At 41.1% G+C, this 20,241-nt stretch overlaps 1 protein-coding gene across 1 annotated transcript in view; it reads right to left on the bottom strand.

Annotated features, from left to right (window-relative positions):
- Positions 1-1,434, bottom strand: part of LOC118833450 (DNA (cytosine-5)-methyltransferase 1-like) — a 79,224-nt gene extending 77,790 nt beyond the window's left edge. The window contains 1 exon segment of the mRNA XM_036740810.1: positions 1,092-1,434. Coding sequence (XP_036596705.1) covers positions 1,092-1,434 — 343 coding nt within the window.
- Positions 1,435-20,241: the final 18,807 nt, after the last annotated feature.

Raw genomic sequence — 20,241 nt, 5'->3', positions numbered from 1 at the left:
AACCACACTGGAACCTGCCTCAAAAGCCTGAAAATGGCCATAGCAGAACAGAGAAGGCTAGAGGCAGGTGTCAGATCAAATGGAATTTTAATTTCAGAATTAATTTCAGTGCTTGTAAGAAGAACCCCCAACCAGGGCTTTAACATGCTCAGGCAAATACAGGTATTATATACATAAAGTGGGTGGGACCACAAAACAATTGCTCTTAGCAGTTCCCATGGTAGGCTCATCCATGGACAGTGTAGTCATTCCTGGGTCCTGTGGGAACAGTTATGAAGTTGACAGTCAAGTCACTGAGCCTTGTGATTATTCAATGGGGTACAGCATGGCAGGAATAAGAGGGCAGTACCTGGTTCTGTTCACTTGACTGTTAAAAGAAACAGGGATTGTGGGGCAGCTGGGTGGCACAGTGAGTTAGAGCACTGGCCCTGGAGTCAGGAGGACCTGAGTTCAAATCCAGCCTCAGACACTTGACACTAGCTGTGTGATCTTGGGCAAGTCACTTAGTCCCAGTTTCCTTGTCTTCTCCCCTCAAAAAAAAACTGAGCATGTCAAGAAATGCAATAGGTGGCTTTAGGCAGATTAATATGAAAATCATAAATCTCTCTGAGCACCTGATACTGGTCAAAGTGACACACTTTGCCAGAGAGTGAGATCAGAGCACAAAGGATTATCATGTCAAGCTTGGGGGCACAGTCTGCTTTGCTGGGCCTTAGCTCTGGGGAACAGAGTATCTCCAAATACCTTGATGAGAGAGGCAAATCCAACTCCCTCTGCTTAGGCTTGGAAGGGCCAACAGCATAGCTTCTTTCTTCTACTCCTTCAACTGCAAGAAGGGGAGGAGGCAATGGGTCTGGCATGGCAGTGTTGCTGGGAAGCAGCGCACCTGAATAAGTCCGCATCTGTGATCCAAGGTTCTGCCTTCCTTCAATGAGGCGGAAGGACACTTCTGCATGAGCCTGCCTCTATAGGCTGCTTTCTCTTCCAACATCCCAAGAAATCCAGCAATGGAAAAATAATCCTCAAAAATAACAGGTTCATTTTGTCAGGACAGTTTACTTGTACTTTGGGACTGGTTCCTGAAATCTCACTAGTTACTTTGGTTTCTGAGACATCCCTCTTAGTGTTCAAGTTGGAATAATGCAAATTGGCATGCATCTGAACAAATCGTTCCACACTGAGTTCATGGTCAGAGTCTGAAGTTGAGAGACGGATTCGTGTCTCTGGGCTCCAGGTAAATGAAAACAATGGGGAAAAGGTTTGGGTCACTGTTGCTTCCTGAAGTTGGAACTTCTTCCTGCCAAAAAATTGCCTCTTGGATGGGGGAGTTGACTGTTGCCTTGCAGCTCCTCCTGGGAGTTCAACTAGCTGGAGTGTGACTTCATTTTGAAGTGTCTCCTCAAACCCAGTGTCCATATCTTTAATAATACCCATGCTCTTGAGAATTTGAGTGGGAAACGTGGTCATGACTTCAACTGGGGCTCCAAGGCTTCTTCGGTGAAATCAGGTAGACAAGCCCCAGGTTTGTCTTGTGTCTGACACATCTCGAAGCCTGATGCTCATCAATATTTATTTTTACAAATGTCTTGCCTTGTATTGGGGGCACTATAAGGTCTTGCCCCCTCCACTACCATACAGAAAATCCAGGGACAAAAATGCCTGTGTCAATGGGATAGGCTTACACATTTCCAGACTGAGTAGTTACTCACTTGGACTGTCTGTAGTGAGCCATATCACTTCATAGTTCAGACCCTTCCTAGGAAGCCAGCCTAAGCATGTGTAAAACAGAGAATCTCCCTTCCCCCATGCCTTCCTCACATTCCAGTAAGTATTTTACATGCAAAGAAGACATGCCACTAACAGTTATGGTACTCTCTAAAATTTCTAGAGATGCAACTGCTTTCCCATCAAGGCATAGTCCAAATAACTCAGTAATGGAAGTTACCCCCACACACACACACTGAGTTGTTACTGTTACCTTGCTACTACTTCTGTAATTGCAGGGACTTTTGAATAATCCTGTTGTGATCGTGTGCCCAGAAACTCCCCCTACTTGGCCTTATGGGTCTCCTTTTCTCAGGTCTGTGGGGTGTGAGAAAGGTGATCAATGACTCCAGTTACCATAAGCTGTTGCTGCTGCTGTTGCTTTCCTTCTTGAGAAAGACCAGGACTTGGCAAGTGAATTATATTTAAGTGATAGAGGGCTGTGCAAAGTCACCAGCCTCACACTCTCCTCCGGAGTCATCTAGGTCCAGTGGTGAGCTATAGATCAGGACGACTGGAGACGGAAAGAGGCTGTTCTATGCCTCATTTTACTTTATTTTCCCTTCCCTATGTCTACATAGGGTGGTATCACCCTTATCTGAGGGTGCTCTGACCAAAAGAATGTAATCTACCATTAAATGTAAAGAGCCAAGGAAGCTCTAATTATCTCATGGGAAAATTTGCATATGACCCTGGGCTGTCTCTGGCACTATATAGTCTACATAATATGACCAGGCCTAAGGGTGGTATGGAGATCTACCACTGTTCTCCTGCCACCAAGAATTGATCTTGAATACTCCTCTAATAAACACCAATAAACCCTATTTACTTCCATGCTGGCATGGACTGCCCTTCTTAGGTATCTCAGAACCTTCCCATTAAGGTGGAATTGTTCCTTTGGATGGCTTGCATCCTTACCAAGTTATATAGCTGAAACATGTGTGACTAAGACATTCTGCACTTTTGCAGGATTGGGTCTAAATTCTTGATCTACCACTGGCACCTGGGGTGATGGAAGGGGTGGGATAAGAGGGTGCAATCACTCCCCAGGTGCCAGAGTCTGATATCTGGCTTCGTGCCCAGCCCTGGATCACTCCAAAGGGGAGAGGGAGGAATAGGCAATAAATGTGCCTCCTTTAAAAGCCTATACAAAGGAGTATTTCTAACCTGCAACTCTCAACCACCCAACCTACCCCCAACAAAAAAATTAGTGACCCTAATTCTTATTGATGTCTGGTCATGTCCCTTATACAGGATGATAAATTGTGGTCACTCTGGACCTTTGCATATTCTTCAAGTCAATGCTAGAATCGATTCTCTGAATCTGAAGAACACAACAGAGAACCACTTCTTTGCTCCTTGTTCAATGTGACCCCTCCAAGAACAGAAGTAACAGTTGCAGGTCAGCTAGATGGCACATGTGGAACACTTTATACCATTTTATATCATTTTTAATTTCAACCAGACCCAGAGCCTGAATTAATGAGTAACTGGAAGAAGATCTAGGACCTGGGCTTCTTTGTTCCCTAAAATTTGCTCAGGAAATACCCCTACCTTTGTCAACAAGATCAGATCAGACTGACCTAAGGACGTTCTTTCCCCTGTTAGCCATTAAGGGATGAGACCCTAATCCCAAGAAGACCACCTCACTTAATATTCTATGGGTATATACTTTAACTGACCTTTGTCAACACTCTTGTCTTTACAAACCTATTCCATTAAGGAAAAACCTTCTTGTATCATGGTTAAACATACATGGGGGTCATAAAGGTGAGGTAACACAGGCTTGCTGGGTCTGCTAAAATAACGTATATAAGTTTTCTCATTCCTTTGTTCAGACAGCCAGAGCTTATGCTCTGACTCCTTGTACGTACAAGTAAGCTAGTTTAGCTATGCTTTAAGGGAAAATAACAAACATGGATTTTTCTATCACTTAGCTTGTTTGCCTACTTCAACCAAACTTTCAAGTTTAACAGTTATTGGTGCCATGAACTTCAGATGGAAATGATGGAAACTGGACAAAGCAGCCCAACCTTGCCAATGCTTTGGGCACCACAGGATTAATTTTTCCTGGAATTTTGGCCTTGACAAGGTTGGGGGGTAAGTTGTCTCTCTTCCCAGCTTCCAAAAAGGACTCCCACAAAATTGGTTGAAGTCTGAAAATTCCCTTTAAGCTAGCTCTGGGGGCAGGGATCAAATCTGTGGTAAAACACAGATCTGCAGGCAAACGCACATATATCCCCTGGAAACACTGATCTAGAAAATAGCTATGGACAGTCAAACTAATATTAGAAGTCCAACCATTCCTCCACTCCCTCACCCCTCCCTCCCTTCCCTTGGAGGCCTGGATCCAGGGGAGAAAATCTGTACTTTGCTGTGTTTACTCCCTCCCCCTCTGCCTCCCAGTAAAGGCTCTGATCTGGAGGGGAGGTAACTCTGTTCTGCTACCATTGCCTTCTCTCTCCCTTCCCTCACCCTTTCCCCTAAGGGCTCTGTTTTTGCCTTCTGCCCTATTCCTGCTTCTTTCCCTTAAAGGCTCTGATTATGGGGAGGATAAATGCATTTTATCCTTACTTCTAGCCTTCCTTTACCTGCCCTAGTCCTCCATCTCCCCTTTCCCCCTTCCTAAGGGATAGGATATGGAGAGTCAGAAAAATCAGGAACTCCAAGGCTTCCCCAAAGACCATAGGGATGCTAATAGCCAACTCATGAAAGCTTCTAATTCTCTGTTTAAACTCTGAGCTCAGTCTGTAATTTGTTAATTGTCTGTTAATTGTATGAGAGTGTGTGCTCTATGTCTATACCATGTAAAATCTGAAACTCAGGTAGCCAGAGAATTCTAAGGCTACAGTTAGGGGAAACAGATTCTTTTTTTGTAATGTCTGGTCTGGCCAAATGGACTTACAGGAAAAAAATAGAGCTGAAACATTTTAGCAGATTCTGGGACTGATTATTTGTCAAAAGTTTGGAAACTGGTTAGTTGGATTTTGGGAGAGAACTCCTGAGACTGTAAAATCACTCCAGGAGCACACTCTTGCTGAAACACCCTCCCAATGCTGACTACTTATTCCCCACTCCCTCCCCGGAGTTAAGAGGGAATCTTTTCCCTTAGATTTAAGTGCAAAACGTTTTTAAGGAGTGAGCAAAAGGTGAAGTTTACTTTGAGATCTTTCACCATTGTTGTCCTGTCTCTGACCAAGCCAGGGCTGCAGTAAGAGTTAGAACAGCTAAAACAAACTCCTTTTCTCCCAGATCAGATTAGGAGAAGAGAATGCAGGAGAACTGTAGGGAAAACTTAAATCACCCTTCCCCACCTGGCAAAAGGAAGAGGACAGAAATTCAGACTGTGACAGTATCATGACAGTCCTGTGCCCCCTGGGTACCTTTGTAGCTCATCTTTTTTGGCAAAGCTTGGAAATGTCACCCAGTTCCTATGCATTCTGACCACTCTGTCCCCAGCAGCTGCAAACTGCCCTAGGCTCAGCAACTTCTGCAGTTGTGGGGGAGGGGCGAGGTAGATGGGATTTGGACTTTCTGCCTCCCAGAATTGTCACCACTAGGATACCAGCTTCTGCTCTAGGTAACTTCATACTTTTTTGTTCCAATTTCAAAACTGTATTTTAATCTGTTTGACCTGTTTCCTGATTTGTAAAGGGAAAATAATAATGATGGTTGTTATGGGATCAAAATGATAATGATGGTAAAATGCTTAACATAACGTCTGGTATATGTTAGACACGACCTTATCTCTCTCTGATTTAATGTAATTGTTAACTTTTGAAGCGGTTTATTACCAAAAGTAATACGCTGAATGATTTCTATATGTGGTAATCTGGAGATGCAATTGATGTCATCTGAAAATTTGTTTCTGTATTTCTAAAATTGCATTGTATTTCTAAAATTCTCTTAGATTGTGAAATTTGAGAAGACCATTGTGTGGTAAGAAATGATATAGCCATTTTCATCTGATTTTGATATATGTGAATTGGGTTTTTGAAGGGATGTGATAAAATTTCACAATTTGGAGCTATTATATTTGGTTATAACAAGAAATAAATGATACTGGTTTAACCATGAAAACAGACTTTATGTGAAAGTTTTCTATTATGAGAATATATCTGGTGATTTAAAGTTATAGTTTTAAATGATGAGATGAAAGATTCTCTGTGCAAGGAGATTTAGAAATGTTCACCTAAATTGATAAATGGGTTGTTTCAAGTTTTAAAATACCCAATTATGTTTAGGGTATTGTTACATTTCTAAATTGTGTAATTTGGCAAACAGATGTATCAGCAAAATTGAAAAAAAATGGTTTTATAGACAATCTTTTACAATGCTAAGTATTGGGCCTTAGAAATTAAAATGTTACCACTAGTGATTATGAATCCAGGTTTGATTTGCTCATCCAACTAAGTTATAGTCACCTGATTGTTAATGAATAGATTCTGTTTCAAGTTTTAAATACATGACAATTGCTTGTGGTGAACCTATGTTTCTAAATTGCAAATTGGTTAACATTGCATTATCTATATTGATAGAGAAAAAAACATTTTCTCTTATAATCTAGATGGTCTTAGATTAAGAATTGTACCTAATTAAGAAATTGAGGTTAACTGAAACAAGGACTTTTGGAACCATCGAGCCATGAATTCTTATCCACCTTGTGTAAAGTTTTCTGTGTAGAGGAATTCTATGAAATAAGTTTTTAAAGTCCTTGTAAACTTTGTTATTGTGATAAGGCTAATTAATTGGGTAAACTTATAGAAATTAAGTGTCCTTTCCATTACAACACCTTTTTAATTAAGAAATTTGGTGGTATCTAGGAATTCTGCATAAATACTTTGAGAATGAGGACATTTTCCACCAACTTAGTTAATGAATTCCAGTGTTTAAGGGTTAATTTGCTTTTTAAGGAGAAAGAAGATGTCTATCATTTTAAAACCTTCTAAATAATTGTCTTCAGGAAAGTTTAGTGAGTATTCTTTTTAACATCAGGATAAATTTTAAACTGTTTTTAAAGAAGGAAAATAATTCTAGAAATGTTTTGAAAAATGTTTGATTTTAAGCAAGAGTTAGAACTTATCAACGTGTATAAGATTTGATTCCTAAAGTGTCCCTTTCCTCCAGAAGGAGTAAACAGGGGACATAAATCCATCAACCTCTGAGGTTGGTCATTAACCTCTTTGCTCTGTTTAAGCTGGAATGGATTCCAGTACAGACAGTTATGTCAGTAAAAATCACTAATTTATGAGCTATTTTGTCTTATGGTTGAAACGTAAAGGAAAACTGAATAATGGGTTTGAGAGATTGGAAAGGTAAATAAAGGTTTGATTGGAAATATGAAAGGCAGATAAGAAAGTCTGGGGACAAATGGGAGTTAGCTAAGCCTCTCTTGTCCCAAGAGAATACTAGTTTCGGATGGTTTAAGTAAGTTGGAAAGAGTGTGAGAAAGTATTTTAGAAGACAGAAAAGTTATGAAGCTTGATTTGATAATTATTAGCTCAATGAAATTTGGGACAGTCCTGTCTGAAGGATATTCATTTGCTATTTAAGATTTTATGGGACTATAATGTTGTTTTAAGCTCTGATTACAAGGATAAGTCACTTGAAGCCAGTAGTAGAATGGCAGGCATTAGAGGCTGAGAACTTCTAAAGGGATGTCTGTGCCTGGGAAAAAGTTTTGAAGACGACCTTGGCCACGGCCTAGGTAGGATCTTCCTGACTCTATTTCCCAATTCTATTTCCTTTCTGAAAAGGAAAATCCCCATCTGATTATGCCTAAGCCCTGCTTTCACCGCCTAGTGACTATATGATTGGCTAACAGATATGACTCGTGCCTGGAATCAAATAGAGCTAAGGAAGTTCTTTCCTTCTGTTAAGATACGACATTGTCCCTCTTTTCTTTCATAGCAAATTTATATTATCAAGAAGTTTTGTAAGCACAATGCTAAATCTATTAGGTAATAGATGAGTATTGGAATACCTCTGAGTTATTATAATAGGAGGCAGGAATGAATAGCTTACAATTTTAACCTAATGTTCATGACCAAATAAAGATAAAAAGAATATAGAAATAACATCCCCCAAAAGGAGGAAATGATTAGACAAAGTAATAAGACAAAGATGTAATGTGATAAATGTCTAATAAAAAGAAAGGGGATAGCAAATCTTGAGAGGCAATAGGATCAGATTGATTCCGCTAAGAATTATATACGGATATGTTTGGCTCCAAAAATTATCAATCATGGAAATTCAAGCTAATAAGTGTTTTGGTAATAAGATCTTAAATGTGGATTTTTGCACAAAAAAATTGTGTAAGATTAGTGGTACAGGTGAAATTATATCTCCTTTGTAAAGTATCTGTCTGATTTTAAAAGGAAGATGAGTTCAATTTATGGTAGGACCTTCATATTTTAAAGGATTCTTATACCAGGTACAAAATTTAGGTAAGGATAGAAACAGCAGATGATATATAAACTTGAAATACTCTGAAGTTTCAAAGAAAAGAGAGCCAAATTTAAGTGATTATACTAAGAAGTAAGAATTATCTGAGAATTTCTAGATCTGAACCAGAGAAGCAGAACTCTTACTATCTAGGGACCAGATAACTACAATCAGGCATCTGGGGGAAAAAAGTGCTGCTTTAAATGGACATTGGGAATATGTAACTGTGTGATTTAAAGTTACTTTGTATAAAAATTGTGCAATTAATTGCTGGAATTAAATCACAAACATTTTAAGCTTTGCTAAGAATGGCTTGTGGGTTATTTTGTAAATGCATCAAAGATATGGCATAACTAAAAGTTTATGATGTATGTACTGTTACTGGGATACAAGGAAGTTTATGATCAACATTGTTAATAATTGCATTACTTTGTACGGTTCATGTTTACATTTTCTTGGTTATCTAATATGTAAATGTAAAACATGTGACATCTAAATTTCCCCCTCTCAATACCAGTCTATTGTGAACCATCTAAGTAATTTGGTCTGTACCAGACTCAATGTAATTGTGCAGTTTTGTGAATTATGAGAACTTTATTGTATTTAAACTCAGCCCTATGTGGCTGGGATATTGAACCATTCATTTCACTGTCTGACAAGTGGGACAGATTCAATCTAAGCTAGATTGAATCTGAGCAACTTCATGGAGGCAAGATGGGTCATATATACAGAAAGTCTGTGGGGAGAGATCTAGGGTGGCTCAAGTATTCTGGGGTAATGGAAGGAGGAGGCAGAAGGAGGATCTTGATGAAACTGGAGTGTCTGAAGTGAGGTCAGACTCCAGAGTGGGTTACCTCTTTATTTTTTATTTAGTTTATTTAATATATTTAGTTTTCAGCATTGATTTTCACAAGAGTTTGAATTACAAATTTTCTCCCCATTTCTACCCTCCCGCCCACTCAAAGATGGTGTATATTCTGGTTGCACCATTCCCCAGTCAGCCCTCCTATCTGTCACCCCACTCCCCTCCCATCCCCCTTTCCCTTCTTCTCTTGTAGGGCAAGATAAATTTCTATGCCCCTGTTCCTGTGTATCTTATTTCCTAGTTGCATGCAAAAACTTTTTTCTTTGTTTTTGAACATCTGTTTCTTAAAACTTTGAGTTCCAAATTCTCTCCCCTCTTCCCTCCCCACCCCCCCTCCCTAAGAAGGCAAGCAATTCAACATAGGCCACATGCGTATCATTATGTAAAACCCTTCCATTATACTCATGTTGTGAAAGATTAACTGTTTTGCTCCTTCCTAACCTATCCCCCTTTATTGAATTTTCTCCCTTGACCCTGTCCCTTTTTGAAAGTGTTTGTTTTTTATTACCTCCTCCCGCCCCCATCTGCCCTCCCTTCTATTGTCCACCCCTTTTTTATCTTCTTCCTCCTTTTTTCCTGTGGGGTGAGATACACAACTGAGTGTGTATGGTATTCCCTCCTCAGGTCAAATCCAATGAGAGCAAGATTTACTCATTCCTCCTCACCTGCCCCCTCTTCCCTTCCTAGAGAACAGCTTTTTCTTGCCACTTTTATGCGAGATAATTTACCCCATTCTATCTCTCCCTTTCTCCCTCTCTCAATATATTCCTCTCTTATCCCTTAATTTGATTTTATTTTTTTAGATATCATCCCTTCGTATTCAACTCACCCTGTGCCCTGTGTGTGTGTATACATACACATATACACACAACTACATATATACATAGACACACACATATGTATATGCATATATGCATATTCCTTTCAGCTGATATTGAGGTCTCATGAATCATATAGATCATCTTTCCATGTAGGAATGTAAACAAAACAGTTAAGCTTTAGTAAGTCCCTTATGATTTCTCTTTCTTTACCTTTTCATGCTTCTCTTGATTCTTGTGTTTGAAAGTCAAATTTTCTCTTCAGCTCTGGTCTTTTCACTGAGAAAGCTTGAAAGTCCTCTATTTTATTGAAAATCCATATTTTGCCTTGGAGCATGATACTCAGTTTTGCTGGGTAGGTGATTCTTGGTTTTAATCCTAGCTTCATTGACCTCCGGAATGTTGTATCTAAGCCCTTTGGTCCCTTAATGTGGAAGCTGCAAGATATCCTGTATTATCCTGATTGTTTTTCCACAACACTCAAATTGTTTCTTTCTGGCTGCTTGCAGTAGTATTTTCTCATTGATCTGGGAGCTCTGGAATTTGGCGACAATGTTCCTAGGAGTTTTCTCTTTCGGATCTATTTGAGGAGGCGATCAGTGGATTCTTTCAATTTCCATTTTACCCTCTGGCTCTAGAATATCAGGGCAGTTCTCCTTGATAATTTCTTGAAAGATGATATCTAGGCTCGTTTTTTGATCATGGCTTTCAGGTAGTCCAATAATTTTTAAATTATCTCTCCTGGATCTATTTTCTAGGTCAGTGGTTTTTCCAACTCCTTTCTGAGCTCTTCCATGGCTTGAGACCAGTTCATGTTTTTCTTGGAGGCTTTTGGTGTAGGCTCTTGCACTTTGTTGACTTCTTTAGGCTGTATGTTTTGGTGGTCTTTGTCACCAAGAAAGATTCCAAAGTCTGAGACTGAATCTGAGTGTGTTTTTGCTGCCTGGCCATGTTCCCAGCCAACTTACTTGACCCTTGAGTTTTTCGTCGGGGTATGACTGCTTGTAGAGCAAAGAGTACTTTGAGGGGATGCGCTGTTGATTTCAGAGCTATTTCTATACAGCCAGCTCTGCCACACCAGCGCTCCTCCTTCCTCAAGAACCACCAACCCAGACCTGACACAAATCTTAGGCTCTGCCCTCCTGCTTTGATCTGCCACTTAATTCTTCCCACCATGTGGGTCTGGGGCCAGAAGTAACTGCAGCTATAGTTCTGTGGCTGCACCAATCCTGCTGCCCCTGGGAGCAGTGGCCAAACCGCTGACTCTGTCACCCAAAGCTTTTCCCACTACCTTCTCTGTTGTCTTTGGTGTTTGTGGGTTAAGAAGTCTGGTAACTGCCAGAGCTCACTGATTCAGGGCACTAGGGCCTGTTCCAGCCTGCTGCTGGTCTGGTTGGTCCTGCCGCTGCCCACGCTGAGCTCCATTCCCCTCTGCTGTGTGCTCGATAGACCTCATCCAGCAACCATCCAGGCTGTCCTAGGCTAGATCCCTGCTTCCCTCTGCTATTTTGTGGGTTCTGCAGTTCTAGAATTTTTTCAGAGCCATTTTTTATAGTTTTTTGGAAAGACCTGGCAGGGAGCTCATGCAAGTCCCTGCTTTTCAGCTGCCATCTTGGCTCTGCCCCTGGAAGTCTGGGTTACCTCTTGAATGTGAGAGTAAGGCCATAGTTGCTTCCCATTCCTCAACCTCTTAGCTGTGTGGGGATTGAAGTTGCTCACAGTATACCTGGAGAGCCTTTATCCTTCCTGCATACTCATTATCACAGCACTAAAACACCCTTCCTTGCTCCTATGCATAAGGTCTGCTTGATTGGGTGTAGCCTGGAGCTTAGTTAAGCTGGTTAGGTTCCTCTGTCTGGGATAGTTCCACAAGCAAAGATTCTTTTGTGCTGCTTTCCTTTCTCTAGGACTAATTTTCTTTTGGTTCTTAGCCTGTCCCTGCCCCGCCCCCCCCATAGGTAAGAAAGTATGAGTAGTTTCCATTCTTACTCTAACTTCAATCCTTGCCTTGTTTGATGTTAATCTATCTCCTTAACCATGTCCCACTTGTCCTCCTAATGAGTTAGGATTTGTAGTACTTCTCAGCTTTCCCAGCTGCTATTAGCCACATCTTGGCCATCCTTCAAATAGTGTAAACGGTGAAATGAAAGCAAACAGTCGCCAGGACTGGCTAAGCTCTTCTTCCTTGGTATTCTCTCTGGTGTTAGAATTGAGATCATTCATTGAATGTAGGTCCCAAATGTGTTCAGTTTGTCTTAGAAATAAAGGACCTAAACTTTCATTTAGTCCTCTCTTGGCTTATTTTTGCCCCTAAAATGTCTGGATCTAGTCTTTGGCAACTGATGAATGCCAGGCCACTTTTGGAGAAAAATAGGCGAATTGAACTTAGTGTCCACTGTACTATGTCTTGCTCTTCATAGGCATAACTCAGGCTAAATAGAGGTGAGATTGGGTTAGAGAAGGTGGCGCTTCCATAGGCAGATTGAGGAGACACTGGCCCGGAAGGCAGTCAGACCATGGATTCAAGCATGCTGGGAGAGAACTGCTTTCTCTTTCCCACCCCACCCTCCACCCTGAAAAAGTTTTCAGCAAAGGATTATAAGGGTCCTCTAAATGACAAGTCCCTGAATGGGAATATTCCAGGGGCAATTGTACTATAATTTGGGCCCAGAGAGGTCTCTCAGGCCAGATATGGGAGATGCCCATTGTGGGAGTGAGCTGATCACCCGAATTAGGTGCTAAATCTTAGAATCCTGCCAAGTCTGTTACCAATGTATTAGATTTATCCAGGTTGACCTCCTATTGAGGTTATACATAGATTCCTCCCCCCTGCCCCATCATAACACAAAATAGCATCTTCCTGGTCACGGAAGTAAGTTAATCTGGCTTTTCCCTCCCCAAAAGATGTCTTAGTGGTGCATGGTCATCTTCAATCCAGTTACAACTAGACACAAACTGACCAGAGAGCAGTGAACAAAAAGTCTAGACCATTCCCTTCTGATTGGGGTGGTCTCAGCCTCTAACCTGGTGGCCAAGGTGGCCTCCCTTTGACCTTACTCTTCAGATGCTAACAAGTGAAGCACCATTGCCTGGCCCTTCCCTAGTTAAGTTGTTAACTAACCTTTTGAATCACTGCTTCTTCATACCAACTTGATACTCCTCCAGCATCTACTTCATTTTCTATGCTTGTTCACTCAGGTGAACAAGACCTACTTCAAGGTAGCTAGACAATGGTGAGTGGCAAGCTAGTGCCTCAACACAAATAGACCTTGGGACAAAGGGAAGATGGTGGGGGGGGGGGGGTTAAAAAGGGACCCAACAGGGTACAAGTAGAAATAGCTGATATATCATTGCTAACACCCCCCACTATTCTCCTAGTCACTAATAGACAAGCCTTTAGAGTGTCTGCAGCCTCTACCTCTCTTGCTACAGCATAGGAGTTAGCAATAATTCCACAACTAAAGATTAACAAATTCTTGGATACAGAATAGTAACATTCAGAAGCTTTTCTTGGAGGCTCCTGCAACTAAGACTGGTGTTCAGATACTGGACTTCACCATCCACATACCCTGTCCCTTATAATACTAGAAGACTACTTAATGCCATTGAGGGGGTAAGACTTGGTTTCTATTTAGGTTAACTGTTTCAAGAGGGCAACTGGACTCAAACCTACTTTAATCTTGTGTGTGCAGATACGGCTGAAAAAAGCATCTTCCCAACAGTCCCTTAAAGAATGTATGGGGTTTTACGACCTTAGTATGTAACAAGGGCACAATGGCCTCTCTTTTTCTACTTAAGGGCTTCTCTCAGCTTTGGATTTACACCTCATGGACTAGGATCAGTCCTGACAGAGCATGACCACGTAAAAGAAGGGGGTCAGCGTCTTTGGTTCTTCATGCCCCCTCTCTAGAGCTCCAGGAAAATTAAAGTTCTACATTTGGACTCCTGTCTAGGATCTGCTCAGAAAGCGAGAGTGAATAGAAAATTAGATCACAATGTTGATCAGATAGAGAATCTTATTTCCTCTCCATAAAAGAAAAGGTTAATATACACTACCTCCAAGTGGGCATTGACAAAATATTTTAAGCAACAGCAGAACTGTTTTACTTCCCTCAGCTGTTAAAACCATGGAGGTGTTCTGTAATTTTAAGGAGTGTGGAATGAGCATCTTAGATTTTACCTGAGGCTTGCACTATCCAAATAAGCCCCTCCAGGTCTGACTTCAGGCACGTTGGGGGCTGAGGATCAAAACCAACCAATTTGAACTCATGGACAAATTGATCACTTACCCTCTGGCAAAGAACTCCTTCCCATCACTCCAAATGGCTCTAGACCCACCTGGTGGATCACTTACCTTCCTTTGCTTGAATCATTTAAACAGTTCTCCTTTTTAAAGTCAGTTGCATTCTCTGTTCACATCATTCTTGAGATCTTCTCTCTCCTAGAGTGACTTCTCCCATGGAATACATAAGACTTAGATTTATATTATCTGATCTTTAACTGGTGTTCTTCCCCATTTTGTTTCTTGGACTCCTTTGGTAGTCGGAAATGTATAAAATACACAGGATTATAAAGAAAACCAATTGAATTTAAATATCAATTTTTTTGTGGCACAGTGCATAGAGTTCTGGACTTGGAGTCAGAAAGACCTGTGTTTGAAAACTGCCTCTAACATTCGACATGTGACCATGAGCAAGTCAGTTAACTTCTTTCAGCTTCAGTTTACCCCTCTGTATATAAGGGGAATAATAGCACCTTCCCCATCAGTGTGTTGTGATATCACATGAAAATATAGTAAAAAAAAAAAAAAAACAAAAAAAAAACCCTCTTTGCAAAAAGAGAGGTTGTCAGGATGGTGCTCATCAGGTTTGGGTCCTAAATCTGCCACTTGTATTCAGAGGTCAAGTGACTTAAACTTATTCTCCTATTAAATTCATCATCTACAAAATGAGGGACCACTGGGAGTTTCCTTACAGCTCTAAATCCTATGACCTTAAGCAAGAAAAAAAACCCCAGAGAGCATAAAGGCAGTCAGTCCCTGAACACCTAGGATTGATTGATAGAGTGCTGAACTCTGTTTTAGCACAGCATTTAGATGTCTAAAGTTACACAACTTCCACCCTGGCCAGGCCTTTGACTCTTCACTTTAGCACTAGAAACAGCTTGCCTTCCTTTGATCAAGAAATCTTCTTGTCTTTTCACAGCAGAAGATGCTTCTTACGAGGAGACTTCATTCTAGAACTGAAAAACATTTTAAGCTGTGGCTAGCTGCTTAAGTCAGAAGTGCTAATGGGCCAAAGAGGAACTGGGCCAGAGAGGAATTTCAGAAATAGTTTTTGAGTTGCATAAGAGTCAGGAAAGACACTTGATCATTTAAAAAGCTTTATTGTAATGTACGTAAAAGTTGTAAAAAATATTTGTCACTGGACATTAATATACAATTTAGCTTTAAAATCCAGACTACATAAAAGGCACTTTACAGTTCCATAGCTTAATAGTTTGATCATTAAAAACAGCTCAATGTCAGCAAAGGAGGTAGGCACTTCATGAGTACAATGGAATAAAAAGATTGGCTCATTAAGAAAAGTACTCAACGATAGTTCTGTCCCTCTTCTTCCGTGTTAACTGAAGAGAAACAAAGACAAATTTAAGTTTGACTAGAAAGGGACAATATAGTATGATGATTGCCTAGTGGGACAGTTTAAACGTTTTGGGTTAAATAACAATCATTAAATATATGGAATGTTAACACCGCAATAAGTTGGTAATGGCTGAACGAACACACACACACACACACATACATGCATACACCTCTAGAAGACAAAATAGAGCCCAAAGTTCTCTTCCACATAGTAGCTGCTCTCTTAGACAGAATAAGGTATTAAAATTCTCTATTTTTAGTTAGCATCTGACACCCAGAAGAAAGGCACTCCCAAGTGATTTTCCTCCTATGACCTATACTCTGCTTTGACCCTGATGAGCTGTGGGGGGAGGAAAAGGGGGCAGCTGAGCTACCACATATTTATACCTAAAATATAATAGCACACAATTCATTTCACACACCAGAAGCCTCTAGCCATACTGACACCTACCTCTAGCATTCTCTTTTATTTAGGCCTGGAGATCAAGCGCTTTGCATGTTGGCCAATGGCTTTGGCAAGGGGTGGAGGCACTGCATTACCCACCTGCATGGGAAAAGGGGAATAGAATTTGGTGTTGTGCAATAGGGTTCTGTGCCTAGAAAGATCCCTGTGAACACCTTAGCTTTCAGCACACTATCAGGAGACAGCAACAGTCTGACCAGGTCTCAGAGGACTTAAATCAGGGTGCCATTCTACCCCAAGGTAGAATTCTCATTCGTTCTCCAGTCTGTTTTTGAGTGGGTCTTGTTGTTACATACAGTACATGATGTAACAGCAAGCACCCTGGCATACCCATGATGGCCTGCTAGCACAGGTGCTTTGATTTCCTTTGAAAGGAAAGCTCCTTCAAAAGGGTCAACAATCTTCTTTACTACATTCACTAGTTCAGAGGAAAAGTAAGCCCCCTGAACATCAGAAAATACAAGCAGAGAAATTAGCATAAAGACAGACAAGGCTCTGAATGCCTGAATCAAAGCAATATTGCTATACACTTTACATCCATGACTGCATTGAGAGAGCATTTGCATCTGAGCAGTCAGGGGGTCTGAACACGCAGAGTTTTGACCAGGAAATCAATGGTCTTAAGCAAACCCCCAAAGCAAAATACCAACCCCTCACTTCTCAGAGCCAGAAGGCATCACAACCTTCCCAACTCGGTACCAAAAGGTGTAAAAGCCTTCCTACAAGTAAGCCTTTCCTAAACAAGCTTTCCTTATTGGGGTCATCAGGACTAACAGATACACAATGACCAACTTCCACTTTTTCAGAGTTAATGGATATCTTGTTATAGTAGTTTCTCGCTCCCTCCTGTAAAACAATATCACAAAATACCCAGTTTATAGTGGGGACAGGCGGTCCAGGCAACCGGAAGTTCATGTGTTCTGGCAAGCCCAGACAGAGAGCCGGAAGTTCCATGTGTTCAAGCAGGTCCTGGCAAAGACCTGGAATTCCTAGGGAGGCAACAAAGGCGAGACCCCTCCTCCTGGCTCCACCCATATCTCAGGGCCCTGAGTTTATCTCAGCAGGCCCCTGGGCGTGGAGGTCCGAGGAGGGCAGGGCTTGGCTCTAACTCGGCCCGTAACAGTACTACAGCACTGAAGTTCTATATTCTCGACTAGGCCTGCATCGAAGGGGCACAGATGGCCCTCTGTGTCATAAACACTAGTGAGTGGGGGAGAAAAAACCTACTTGTAATAACTGTCTTAGGGGCTTGTCTCCTTAGATTCAGCATTTAGAGTCTATACTTCAGGGTAGCAAATATGGGGAAATTAACGTGAACCCCATTTGAGGGAAATTACTAGGCTCAGGAATTTGGATTGTTAGAATGCTCTTGAATTCTTCTAGAGTGGCTTCTCTAGGCCTCACTTCCAAGTTCCTAGTGGAGAAATTACATTATTCGGGTTAGTCTTATTGTTAGGGTATCTCTCTTCATGTCTGGGATATAATTTGAATATGATTTACTTAGGGCCATCTCAGTGTCAAATTGGATCTTATATACATCAGTCTTCCTCTTCAGACTCCCACATAGTATATAAGAGCAGCCTGCAAAAAAAAATCCCATGGATGGGAAGTTTGGTTTCAAAGCAGCTGGTGATCACTCCAAGGGCTAGTTGCAGCTACAGATACTACTTCTCAGGCTTGTCAGCTGAAGCTTTGATTCAGAGCAGCTTCATCTTTGTCTTTTTCTGGCCTGGCCACATATACTTTGATCTTTATTAAAATTTAAATATCAAAGCAGTTAATTGGGACAGGATAACAAAATAAATAGTACAGAGAATTCCATTTATAGAATAATTCACAAGTGATTACTATCTCCCACAAACTTGTGAGAACTCCAGTTTCAAGGTGGGAGTCTACATGATTCTGCCTCTTCAAGTTCCTAGATATTTCAAGAGCTGTCTCTGCTTTGGGACTTTGCCCTTCAGCCTTTCCCAGGGAAGGCTTCATTATGAAGCACACTCTTAGTTCAATGAGCCCTGCTGGGTGTAGCTGTCTTCTGAAGCTCTTGTCTTAGCAATTGGGCCACTCTTTCCTTCCCTTTGGCAGCAGCTGTGGTCGCTACAGGGGGAGTACTACCACTCCTCCTGAGAGTAGTGAAAATCTCTTGCTATGTTAATTTCCTATGTTATACTGGGACAGAAGAGGGCCACTGAGATGTCTGCAAGACTTCCTGACTGGACCCTCCAAAACAGACAAAAGACACTTTCTGATCACCCATTCTTTAGTCATAGTCTTGAAAACATTGCCCAGAAACATCCTTGGTGACTGGCTTTGAATTAGTCATGAAACAGTGAAATAATGGCTTGGGTCTGTCTAATCTTTGGAAATTTCCAGTGTCAAGGGAACCAGATTGAATAGTCTGACAGTCTGATCTGGCCATTTGCTGTTTACATGGCATGGACGTATGATCAAACTGCAATCTGACATAGTCAAGGCTTGGGGAAGCTGTCTGAACCAAACTTCTGATGTTCTTCCATACTGATAGCTAAAGTCAACAAGGCCCTCATAGCATAGCTATACCTAGGGGTTACACCTATTCTCTAGCAGCATGGATATTTCCAGAGAGAGGAGAGAATAGCTAGCATTTATGTAGGCTTAAAGTTTGCAAAGTGCTTTACAGATATTATCTCATTTGAGCCCCAATAACAACCCTGTGAGGTGGGTGCTATTATCTCTATTTTACAGATGAAGAAACTGAGGCACAAAGAGTCAAGTGGCTTACCCAGGGTCACTCAGCTAACAAGTATCTGAGGCAGGTTCCACCATACCTCTAGCTGCCACATACATATTGACCCCTCTGCCCCACTCCCCTCAGAAGTCTCAAACTGGTTCCCAAGCCTTATACCTTGTGTTTCTTTATCAGTGCCATACTTCCATGGGGTTTGGGGGCAAGGGTGGGGAAGACTGGGGAGAATAAAGCAGAGGGAAGGATGATCTCAGAACATTCACTCCAGGGAGGTTCATTCTTCCCAGATAGAGCCTGAGCAAAGGAAGATTTCCTTCTACTCCCTGCACAGGCAAGGACCTTATGCCTAGAATTCCCAGGGGACTATCTCCCCAGTAATAAATAGTACATATATATGTATCTATATGTATGTATGCATATACACACACATGTGTTTATATATGTATACATATGTATACATATACACACTTGTGTGGTAGGGAAGCTTCAGATGGTTTTGCTTCCTAATGTAAGAATTCTGTTATTGTGTTCCTTTATTGACTATAGAGTTGGTTGGAGGAGTGGTGAAGGAGTTGTAAGACTGAACTAAAAGGTTCCTTAGATATCTAATCCAGCTCCTTTTTTTATAGGGGTAGAAACTTCTCTACCACCAGATGTTAAGCAACTTGCCCAAGGTCATACAAAGAGTGGAAAAAACAGAACCATCTGAGGAATCAAAATTTAGGCTCTGGGGTCTAGCATACTAGGGTACATTAATAGTGAGCATTTAGAAAAGTACTTTAAGGTTTGCAAGACATTAACTGAATGGATTAAATTTGGTGAAATGTCTTTTTACCCACTAGCAATCGCTATGTGCTTGTTAGAATGGTAACATTTTTTTTTCTTCAATAAGACAAGAATTTTCTAAATATTACCTTGGAGTGCCAATCCAGGGATCTTAGTCTTGTTCCATCTTCTTCCTCTCTTGGACCATTTTCTTGGGTGGTACTGTTATAGGCATATCCTCTAGATTTGAGCACCTAGAAGATTGCCAATGCTTATGTCTGGTTTTGAGAGGAGTCTCTGGAATTTGTGACCCCTTATCAATAATCTTACTGGTTTCTTTTGTCTTTCAAGTCTTTATGTAAATAAAGAGATAACATGGCTAAAGAGCTGGAGAGTTGACCTCAAGGCTTGGAAGCACATGGGTTCAAGTCTTGCCTCATACTAAAAGTATGACCCGGGGCAAGTCACTCTCAGTTTTCTAGACAGCTCTATAAGATTATAAATTGCTGAGAATGTAATAATCTGCACTGGCAGAAGTTTCTAGTACCAATGATATCATAGGTTAAGGCCCCAACTTTTTTAAAAATCCACACCAAGCCCCAAAGGAATTACCCTGAGACAATATTAAACTTCTGTTTTGATTTTCAAACTAGAAAAATGGCAATGTCTGAGAGCTCAAACTTGTAAGTCTCCATAGGAGAGTCTTAAGGACTTGGAATACTTACTTCTATCCTGAGAATGAAATCTTCATAAGTA

Source organism: Trichosurus vulpecula, chromosome 1 (assembly GCF_011100635.1).
Source record: "Trichosurus vulpecula isolate mTriVul1 chromosome 1, mTriVul1.pri, whole genome shotgun sequence".
Lineage (NCBI taxonomy): Eukaryota > Metazoa > Chordata > Mammalia > Diprotodontia > Phalangeridae > Trichosurus > Trichosurus vulpecula.
This window is presented reverse-complemented; position numbering and strand designations above follow the sequence as displayed.